General features: G+C 48.8%; 1 protein-coding gene across 1 annotated transcript; it reads left to right on the top strand.

Moving 5' to 3' along the window:
• Positions 1–4,126, top strand: LOC112444532 (interleukin-3 receptor subunit alpha). Its single transcript, XM_024986127.1, has 5 exons — positions 1–24; positions 553–761; positions 1,133–1,311; positions 2,046–2,164; positions 3,890–4,126. The coding sequence occupies exons 1-5, from the start codon at positions 1–3 to the stop codon at positions 4,100–4,102; spliced, it is 744 nt and encodes a 247-aa protein (XP_024841895.1). The 3' UTR covers positions 4,103–4,126.
• Positions 4,127–11,556: the final 7,430 nt, after the last annotated feature.

The following is an 11,556-nucleotide window of genomic DNA, read 5'->3' as shown; positions in this document are numbered from 1 at the left end:
ATGACTTTTAACTTGGATGGATGGGTCTGCAGTGATGTAGCTTTGTGGGAAAAAGGCCATTTCTTAGAGTCCCTTGCACAGCAAGGAGATCCAACCAGTCCATCCTAAAGGAAATCAGTCCCCAGTGTTCACTGGAAGGACTGATGTTGAGCTGAAGCTCCATACTTTGACCACTTGATGCAAAGAACTGACTCATTTGAAACGACCCTGATGCTGGGAACGACTGAAGGCGGGAGAGTAGGAACGACAGAGGATGAGATGGTTGGATGGCATCACCAACTCGATGGACATGAGTTTATGATGGACAGGGAGCTGGTGATGGACAGGGAGGCCTGGCGTGCTGCAGTCCATGGGGTCGCAAAGAGTCAGACGCGACTGAGTGACTGAACTGCACTGAACTGATGTTCAAATTCGTGTCCACTGAGTCCTTGAGGATTGACTGGTTATCTCTCCTTGCCGTCCAAGTTAATGTCCGCTGACAGCTCAGTGACTCCGTGGTATATACGTGTATCTTTCTCATATCCTTTTGCATGACGGTTTTTCCCGGAACAGAGGGTAGGTGGTCTACAGAGCCGGACCCTGTATCGAGGAGCTCACTTTCCCCACCCCTCCCTCTTCTTTGCGAACCCCAAGGAACCCCTGGCGGCCGCGGACAACCTGACCTGCCGGGTGCACGACGTGGATCAGCTCAGCTGCAGCTGGGCGGTGGGCGAGGAGGCCCCGGCGAACGTTCAATACCATTTCTATCTGAAGCACCCCTTGTAGGTGTGACCTCGCGCTCCGCCGGGCTCCGACCCCAAGCCCACCCCCCCAAAACCCAGGGGGGGCTTCAGGACGGGCTTTAGGGGGCGGGCCTTCAGGGGCGGGCTTCAGGGGCGAGGGTTTCGGGGCGGGGCTTCAGGGGCGGGCCTTTGGGCGAAACTTCAGGGGCGAGGGCTTGGGGGCGGGCTTCAGGGCTTTGGTTGGGGCGGGGCTTCAGGGCGGGCGGGGCTTTGGGACGGGGTTTCAGGGGCGGGGCTTCATGATGGGGCTTTGGGGCGGGCCTTCGGGGCGGGGCTTTGGGACGGGGCTTTAGGGGCGGGGCTTCAGGTTCGCCCCCTGACCCTGCCCCACGCGCCTGCTGCCCGGCCAGGAAGACGTGGCCATGTCCCAAGTACATGCAGAACCAGCAGGGCGTCAACGTCCAGTGCCATTTTGACAGCCTCTCCCTTCAACCTGAACGCCAAACTCTGTTCCGTTTCCTGGTGAATGGTACCAGCGGGGGCTCCAAAATCCCCTGCCGCCAAATGACCCATAGATTGGAAGAAATTGGTGAGAAAACGTGAAAACCTCCTTCACGTGCCCCCCCCCGCGAAGTTCCTTGGCTTTGCGATCCTGGCATCTTTGGCGGAGAGTGGGGCAGGGTACCCCACCCTTGGAACCAAATGCCTCAAGCTGGGGGCTGTGTGTTACTCGCTCAGCCGTGTCCGCTCTTTGGGACCCCATGGGCTGCAGCACGCCGGCCTCCCTGTCCATCACCAACTCTCGAAGTTTACCCAAACTCATGTCCATTGAGTCCATGATGCCATCCAACCATCTCATCCTCTGGTGTCCCCTCTCCTCTTGCCCTCAATCTTTCCCAGCATCAGGGTCTTTTCAAGTGAGTCAGTTCTTGGCATCAGGTGGCCCAAGGATTGGAGTTTCAGCTTCAGCATCAGTCCTACCAATGAATATTCAGGGTTGATTTCCACAGGCTGTAGAGCGCTCGGATTTCAGTCCTTGCCGCTCATGGGCTCGCTGGTTCTGGCTCCCTGGCTCCAGAGCACAGTCTCAACAATTGTAGCCCATGGGCGTAGCTGCTCCAGGGCATGTGGGATCTTCCTGGACCAGGGACTGAACTCCTGTCTTCTGCACTGGCAGATGGATTCGTATCCACTGGATGGGTCCACAGGGAAGGAAGTCCTAGGAGGCCTGTTTTAAAAGTATCTTTGGGAAACAATTTTTGTTTGTTTATTTTCCTGTGCTTTACTCATTGAAGTGTTGTTGTTTTTTTTTCCCTCCCCTAGAAATATTAGCTGCCCCGAACATCACAAAAAAGTGGTGTAACGAAAGCTACTCATTCATGGAATGGGAAGTAAGGAGTCTCTTTACTGAAGACATCAAGTATGAACTTGAGATACAGAAGGTAAGCATGCCGCCTCCCAGGTGAGCATCTCTTGTGGTCTTGATGCCCAGGACTCTGGAGTTTTCGGGTAGTCAAAGCGTCTGAAGAAAAGAGGAACCGTAAGATAAGTGACTGTGGTGAAACCCGAAGTGATTGGTTGTTTGGGACTCCCCCGGCCGTCTGTCGGTTAAGACATCCCCTTCAGTGCTGGGGGTGTGAGTTCAATGCCTGGTTGGGGACCTAAGATCCCACGTGCCCTGAGGCCAAAAAAAAAAAAAAAGAAAAAAAACGAACGTAAGAGAGAAGCAATATTGAAACAGATTCAATAAAGGCTTTAAGAATGGTCCACCAAAAAAAAAAAAAAAAAGTTAGACAGCAACAACAAAAAAAGCGTTTGGGTGTTTGAGACAACGCTGACCTTGGAAAAGAAGTCAGAACGTGCAGGGAAGTTTTCTCTCGTGTTTGGGGCGGAGGACGCATGCTCAGCTGTCGTTCAGGAGACAAATGATGTGATAGACGAGGCTGAAACAGACACTGGAGAAACCCTCTGAGTGCATGTCACGTGCACGCATCTGGGCTAACTCCCGGCAGTCATATCCGACACTTTGCGCCCCCACGGACTGCAGCCTGCCAGGCTCCTCTGTCCATGGGATGCTCCAGGCAAGAACACTGGAGTGGGTTTGCTCGTCCTCCTGTAGGGATCTTCTGACCCGGGATCGAACCCGAGTGTCTTACATCCCTGCACTGGCAAGCAGCTTCTTTACCACTAGCACCACCTGGTCGTATGTCACAGAGCTTGCAATTTCCGTGTGAGAAATGAAATCCCTCCTCCCCACCAAAGATGGTACCCAGGCGTGCATAGACCCTATGTGTAAAGTGTTCCCCAAGTTCGACACCACTTGAGGGACGGGATGACTGAAATATGGCCACAGAGTGGAATCCTATCCACCAAGAACCGGAGGGTCCTATTTACAATAGCCTGGACATGGAAGCCACCTAGATGTCCATTGACAGAGGAATGGATAAAGAAGATGTGGTCCACATGTAGACGATGGACTGTTACTCAGTCACAAGAGGAATGCATTTGAGTCAGGTCTAATGAGGCGCGCAAACCTAGAACTGCTCATACAGAGCAAAGTAAGTCAGAAAGAGAAAAGCAAATGTACATTAACGCCTGTGTAGGGGAGGAGTTTGTCTCAGATGGTACCGAATCAGCCTGCAATGCAGGAGACCTGGGTTCAGTCCCTGGGTCGGGAAGATCCCCTGGAGGAGGAAATGGCAACCCACTCCAGTATCCTTGCCTGGAGAATCCCACAGACAAGGAGGCCTGGTGGGCTACAGTCCATGGGGTCACAGAGTTGGACATGACCAAATGCACACACACAGCCATAGTGTGTGTATATAAATCCCAAACTCCTAATTTGTCCTTCCCCCAGGTACTTTTTCATCCATTGACACGTTATATGCAGTTACCTCTATTTATTATTTTCATGGGCTTCCCTGGTGGCTCAGATGGTAAAGAATCCGCCTGCCAGAACAGGAGACCCAGCTTCGATCCCTGGGTCGGGAAGATCCCCTGGCAACGCACTCCAGTCTTGTTGCCTGGAGCGTCTCATACGTATGACATCTGTGATTTCTGTTCAGTGAGTGATTAGTGCCGACTTTTCTGTGACTGTGAAACGCTCGACCAATGAGAGCCTTTCTTGGGTCTGGATCAGACTCCCACGCCCTCCTGTTCTCTTACAGGGCACGGACCTTGCCTACAAAGAGGAGGTGGGTGTCCATCCCGTGCGGCCCCCGCAATCTGCCGTCCCAAGCACAGGCTCCTTATTTCCATCAGTGTCCAGACCCTCTGAGACGAAGCTCCCCAGTGCACAGACTGGGCGTTATCACCTACATACCCCTCCTTCGCGGCTACATCCCTCAGGACTTGGTGACAGCATCCTCACGCCCAACTGACCGAATCTAACCGGCAGAGGCGGCTGTTCCACCGGCAGTCATGAGTGCCGTGCCAGGTAGAGAGGGAGGTCATAAACCAACTGTAAGAAATACTTTTACATTACAGCCTTGTACACACACACGCATGCATGCACACATATACATACCCAAAGAATGGAAACTAAAACTTCACAAGGTAATAGCTACTCTTTTTTTTTAAATGACTTGCGCCAGGTCTTAGTTGCGGAATGTGGGATCTAGTTCCCTAACTAGGATCGAACCCAGGCCCCCTGCATCGGGAGCACAGACTCTTAGCCCACTGGACCACCAGAGAAATCCCAACAGCTACGCTTATAGGTGTAATAAAGTCCAATTTTGATTCAAAACTATTTTATTCTTTAAAATTCTGTTTTCACCTACTAGACTGATTTTGCAACCCACGAATGCAGCTGACTTGCCGCTTCAAAAACCCTGCTCTATTGAGAAAGCCGCTTAAACTGACACCAGTTTCCAAGTCTGAGTGTAAAAGGAGGCAGGGCCAAGCTGGATCTTTTAAGGCTCATAATAATGATTTGTTTACTTGCACAATGTGTGTTTCCTAGGTCACACCAGCCTGAGGGGAAAACTGGGATCAGAACTACGGCACAGGCTGTTCTCGCTCTCTCTGCTTTCATCAGCTCTCTCAGAATTGCCAGCCCCTCCTCAAAGACCCTTTCCAGTTTCTGAGGATGCCAGGGAACATTGCACATGCGCTCTCGGACATCTTCATTTTCCTTTCTTTTGCTTAGGCTCCCTGCTGGGATCATTTGCCACTTCCTATGTCTGTGGGCCTCTCAGTAGTGTGGGACGCTAAGCATGAGTTGCTCCTGGTGGAAAATCCAATGATTTGGGTGATGTCTGAGCCACGGGCCTGGATGGGGACACGGTTGGTCTCATTTCTCTATAGCAGCTCTGGGTGCCAGAACACGGTGTTTAGTCTCATACCGCCCATAAGCAATGCCATGATACCCACCAAACTAGAGAAAACACTGTCTGTTACAGGGATCCCAGAGTAGATTCTTCTTGTACATGTATGCTCAGTCGCTCAGTCATGTCTGACTCTTTGCGACCCCATGGACTGTAGCCTGCCAGGCATCTCTGTCCATGGAATTTTCCAGGCAAGAATACTAGAGTGGGTTGCTATTTCCTACTCTCAGGGGATCTTCCTGACCCAAGGATCGAACACACATCTCTTGTGCCTCCTACACTGGCAGGTGAATTCTTTACCACTGCTCCGCCTGGGAAGCCAGATTCTTCTTGCACCCTCAAAATTACACATGTTCAAGGGCAATGGGTTAAAGAAAAAAAAAACCTCCATCCAACGTTCATTCATAACCACCTTCTTTTTGTCCAGCCCTGGCTCTTACCCTTGACCAAGCTTGGTGCTCCCAAACTGGAAGGGAATTCTTTCTTCCCGAGGAGGCTTTTTGGTTCCTTCACGTGTAGAGGCTCTTGGCAAGACCACAGTCTGTCATCCTGCTGGAAAGTGCCTGCTTCCTAGAGTGAACATATACTTAAGATAAACTCATTTGCAATTTGAGAGCTTGGCTTCCCACATTTGGAAGTCACAGGTTCAGAATTCAAGTCCCACTGCAACAATGACAGTGATGATGGCGATGACAGATCATCCCCATATATCAGACCCCATCTGAGCACTTTAAATACATTATTGTCTCTCATTCACTCCACAACTTTATGTGTGGACTTCCCTGGTGGTCTAGTGGCTCTATGCTCCCAGTGCAGGGACCTGGTTCATCACTGGTCAGGGCACTAGACCCTGCCTGCTGCAGTAGAGACCCCAAGGGCCACAACTGAGACCTGGCGCAGCCAAATAAATAAATCAAATATGTTTTTAAAAAACCAACTTTATATGATACGCACTATTAAATACACTCCCCATTTTACTGGGGAGTAAAACTGGCCTAGAAAGCTGAAATAGCTAGCGCATGGTCACGTGGCTGGCCAAGTGCAGAGCCAGCCCTGGCATCCCTCAGCTACTGCTCCAGAGCTGGACTGGGCAGGGAGCCGGCCTTGGCCAGGCCTCCCCCACCTTCCTGGCCTCCTTCCAGCTCTGCTTTCATCCTTCCTAGGCACCTCTCCCAAGGCACCCCCGTCATGCACAGTGGGTTGCCAAAACTTATATAAACTTCCAAGCTGGAGGAAACCCCTCTCAGGGAGGGAAGCATCTACCCTCCACTTTCCCATCCCCTCTCCGTGTCCTACCAAGGCTTCCCGGAGAGAGGCAGGGAAGCTTGGTCAGCAGTAGGAGCTCCTCCCCAGGCCCCTCAAGACATCACTCTTGCAACAACCTGCCCTCCTCTCACTAGTTCCCTCCTTAGACCAATTCTGGCGCCTGGAATGGTTCCTCCTCCCTAAAAGAATACCAGTTATCTGTATTACACAGTTCAGTTGGTGCCTCATCTCGGTGGGTGTTTTAATTGAATGGGGAATTCAAGTCTGAGCTTTTAAATGCCATACAAAAAGAAAAAGTTACTGTCTTTTCAGAATGCCCATTGTCATTTGTCCTTTGAACAGCCCCCTCACCCCCCGCTATGGTCCTTTTTCCACTTGAACTGACAAACTGAACCACCAAGATAAATACAGCTGTGAAGTGAAGTTATGGCAATGCTTTCTTCCCTCATTCATTTGCCCTCCCAGCTTAACCAAGTCAGACATGAAAGATTGCTCACCCTTTCATATCTACAGAGTACAGAGCCAGGGGCTGATCAAGCCATCTTGATAGTTTGATACATTTATAGTGAAACGAAGGGAGGAAGGATCCTGTTTCCCCACAAAAGAAAGAAAGTGTAGCGTTTCAGTCCTGTCTGACTCTTTTGCGACCCCATGGACTTTAGCCCGCCAGGCTCTCTATCCATGGACTTCTGCAGGCAAGGATACTGAGTGGGTTCCCATTTCCTTCTCCAGGGGATCGAACCTGGGTCTCCTGCATTGCAGGCAGATTCTTTACCATCTGAACCATGCCTACAGGATCAGTTTAACTAAATACCTGCCAGAGGTTCACCCCACACAGTGTGGTGGCCCTGCCACTCATTGTCCTTGTGACCCCTCAGGACCTCAGTTTCCCTATGCAGGGATTGGAGCTGAGAACCCTGAGGTCCTAGAAAGTTCTCAGGGTCTTTACTTTTATCACTACCAAATGCATCACTTACAAGTCAGAGAATTAAGGTGTAGGTGATTGTTTGACTAAAAACCATCTTCTATAACCATTTTTGCCACAATAATTATTCCACGGAGCAAGTTACCACTGTGCACTTGAAGCAGGATTCAGTTTACAAAAATCTGACTTGCAGCCAACTTTTCAGTGACACTTTTACTGTTTCAAGTGGGCTTGCCCCCTGGGTCACGCGTTTCTAAATCACTGTGATAAACTCCCCCTCTCCATGAGCCTGGACAGGGAAGCAGAGTAAGATGCATTTCAAAATCATTACTTCTTGTGGACTGGGTTCTTTCTTTTCTTTGTTTTGGTGAAAGGAAAAAACCAAAAAACCATATTTACATGTGCTCCTTCACCACCACCACCACTCCCCCACCTCTGCCCCACCCCACCTCCAAACTGGTTTAATGAAAGCAACCTACAGGTCCTTTAGAAACACAAACCAGATTCTATCCCGTCTGCCTAGAACTCTGCAGAGGTACCCTCGGTCCTCTGGGTGCAGCCAGGCCTTCGCAGATGCTGTCTGCTCACCTGGGATGCTCCCGCCAACCCTTTCCATCATGCCCCTTACCTTGCAAGTCAGCTCCATCATTGCCTCGGGAATTGACCCTGACCTCCTTCATGATAACCGTGAGGAGCCGTTTGGAATTTCTTGGGATGAGCATGTCTCGACCATGGGAGCCTCCGTGCTCTGGCTGTTCATGAGGGCACGCTGGTTTGTACGTGGTGGTCTGCAACCGTGCTATCCAGGCACTGGATTCCCTCCTGAATCTCTCCCTTCGTGAGCCTGCAGTCTTCTGGGTAAAAGACAGACAGCAAATCAAATTAGGGGAATGACCATGACTGCCACCACCCTCCCTTCACAGAGCTTCCGAGAAGTAAATGAGGGGTTTGTGCTCTCTAACGATGAGAAGGAAAGGGTGGACTGTCAGTGACTTAAGCTCTGTGTAGGGTGAGTTTTAGGTCATGACTGCACCTTGGCTTACATAGTCCATGTACTCCTTTCAGTCTGAAAAGCTGAGAGAAAAAAGGATGGTGGACCGACATCCCTGGCCAGCTATGCCAGCTTAAGGATGGTTGCCCACCATGTGGAAAGAGGCCCAAGCATCTATTCCTTACCCTAAGTGCCTCCCCAGGCACATAGATAATACCTCTCTGCCCCAGCGAGCCTGGGCTCTTGTTTAAATGAATTTCCTTCTCCAAGAGTGCATCCTCTTTCCCATCACGTGGGACAGGTGGCATCCTATAATTTTTGGATTTAATGTTTGTAATATATAATGGAAGCATCTGTACTGTCACACCATTGTACAGATCAGAGACACCATCAGCTAGTTCACAGCAGAATCAGACCCTCAAAAGCCTGGTCTGTGGCTCGTAGGCTGGATTTTTTCCCACCCCTGTCTCAGCCTCCCAGGCTCAGCCAGACCTTTTCCAGAGCCCTGGAAACCCAGTCGGCTGCCTCCTGCTGGCAGGGACTTCCTTCCAGGCTTCTGGTTCTTAGTGCTGAAGAAGGGGGAGTGTGAGATGAGGAGGGGGTGTTAAGACACAGAGGCAGTCAGTGCTTCCGTCTCCCTCCTTCACACGGAGAAGGGAACGGCTCACACATGGCGGGAGGGTGGATATGAAAACATATATTTATGACAGTGAAGTGTCAGAAAAGTATTTACTCACATTCATTCCCTGAAAGTCACATTCTCCATGTGTTGTTGTTGTCTTTCAGCGACGGCATCACTCAGGTGGACTCAGCAAGAAATACCAAGGTTTTTAGCCAAAGGTTGCAGAGGGAGAGTTTTCATTTCACTTCATTTTTCCAGCCAGGGCTGGCTCCGAAGCTGGTTTTTCTTACTAGGTTGTTTGCCACACGGAAAGCAAATTCCCAGAGGTTTCTGAGATTGCTGAGATCCAGGCAGATGACTGCTCCCGCACCAACCCGCCCACCCACCCACTAATAAGACATAATGCCGTCCTATTTTTGGGTAACAATTAAGGGCCTCCCGGTGCAGAGCAGAAAGCTGTTTATTCTGTTAAACATCACTTCGCTTTGCCTTCGAAGGCTGGTCTGTGCTCTGTGTTTTTCGTGGTGATGCAAGTCTGCTCTCTCCTCCAGCCGTTGGTCCCTCCCATCTCGCAGCACCTCAAGGTCTCTTCCCCAGCAGTGCCTCGCTGGAGCCAGGAGCGGCTCACGAATCAGCTTGCAGCGTCCCTGTTTTTGAAAAAGCAGAGAGACAGAGGCAAAGGAAAGGGTGGACTCTTATGTGACCTGATCTTAGAGCAAGACAATCACCACCTGAATTCCAGAAGCCCTGTTTCTATGTTTTGGGATATTTTTTCGACTGCATGGAATCAGAGAGAAGCCAAAGGATGGGAAATGCCTCATCCCCCTGAAAAGAATTGCTTATTGCCTATGTCTCTTATCTGCGCTTCCTGCTGACTGAGGGAAGAAACCAGCAAAGCCAAAATGCCCTGCCGTGTTAACTTGTACCAAAGATAATGCCTTATGTGAGAATGCCAGATCCATTCACGCACCGTTCCTCCTGAGTTATCTCATTGTAAGGCCGTAAGCATTTTGATATCTAATTTACGATTTAAAAATTTCCAGCCGATTTATTTGGGTCTTTGTATGTATTGGTAAAAGGGCATGGGAGAGAGTGATTCCTCTTGCACGCCTGGCTGTTTTGACAGAGCTAACAGTCTGCTGCATTTAGGAATTTGATTCTTAATAGCTGTACAGAACATCGCTTAGATATGTTCCACTCCCCCGAAACATTATTATGAAGAAAGTCCTGCAGCAATTCATGCCTCCCTACTTCAGTCTGGCAAAGGCACAGTATCATACTTCATGAAATAGTGTCAAATAATGAACTGTTTTGCTAAACCGGGATTAACATAGGTTTTGTTCTGTGTTTTGTTGTGTGTGTCTTTGTGTGTGGTCTGTTTGTTGTTTGTTTTGTTTTTCTTTCAGATCCTTTTGTGAGATCTGGTTTTACTGAAATCTCCGAAGGGAGTTTTTTATTCACACCATCGCTGCAGCTCTTGTGAGAAATATTTATAATATTGACTATTTTTAAATATAGCATATTTTAGATAAGCCCTCTAGGAAATTATCTCCAATATTAATTTTGTCAAATGTGAATTATATTCTTGGAGAGTGAAAAGAATGATCAGTAAAGTGAGGAGGTATGGGTTGTTTGCCGACCTGACACCAGTGTGCAGGTTGACGCTTGCAATGGTAAATTTGCTAACACTGTAATGCCGGCTACTCTCATGGCTATTTGGTGAAGTTTGTTGGAATGTTGTAACAGTGATCTCTCACTTCAGCCTCCCCTTTAACTTTCATTTTTGTCTTGGATCTTTGGTTATTTTACCCCTGGAGTTTCCGAATTAGTCAATACAGACCCAGCATAACATATGCCGCTCAAGATGTTGTCCTGGGAGACCTGGGGCGGCTGCTACTGCTGTATGATTTACGCATGGGGGGACTTCAGTTCTTTCTAGGTAATTCCTTAAAAAATAATTCATATCTTGAGTGACTGCTTTCTAATCTCACCCGATATTATAACTCATCTCCTATAAGGAGGAAAGAAAAATATTAATATAGGATAAGTGCAAAGGATTAGTCTTTGCTATGTGCTTTGAGATAGCCATGAGGGAACCACATATTCAGATCTATGTCTGAAAATAGTCAAAAAAATAAATTTGACTAAGAAAAATTAGATCTTTCCACAGGCATAATGTAACACGGATAACTTGTTCTCATTTGTAATGTTGGCAGCTTGCGAGTGCTAGTTCTCAGGAGCAGGACCGCACAGGGGCAAGAGGTCCCCTGGTGCTCAGGTGTCAGGCCACAGAGTGGCTTGTCATTACCGGTTCCAGGGGGGGAATTCAGCCAATTGTCCATCAACTGAGTTGTGGTTATCTTTAACTGCATGATCCAGGCTCAAGTTTTTTTGCTTGTTTGTTTTGTTTTAGGGTTTTTGTTTTCTTACCCTTACTTGCCATTTTGGCTATTTGAAGTTTTAACATACGGAGAGGCAAATATGCATGGATTTGAAATGAGAGAGATCTTGTATGTAAATCTCCATCCACCACTCCTAGAAGCTAGACATGTAATTGTGTGCAAAATGACTAATATCTCTCTGAGCCTCAGTCTTTCTCATCTGTAAAATGGAGGTGATGACACTTTGAAAGGTTGTCATCAAGATAAATGAGATTTTAAGTGATAAAATGCTTGCATAGGATATTGACAAGTGGTACAACATTT

This window comes from Bos taurus, chromosome 26 (genome assembly GCF_002263795.3).
Source record: "Bos taurus isolate L1 Dominette 01449 registration number 42190680 breed Hereford chromosome 26, ARS-UCD2.0, whole genome shotgun sequence".
In the NCBI taxonomy this organism is placed as follows: domain Eukaryota; kingdom Metazoa; phylum Chordata; class Mammalia; order Artiodactyla; family Bovidae; genus Bos; species Bos taurus.
This window is presented reverse-complemented; position numbering and strand designations above follow the sequence as displayed.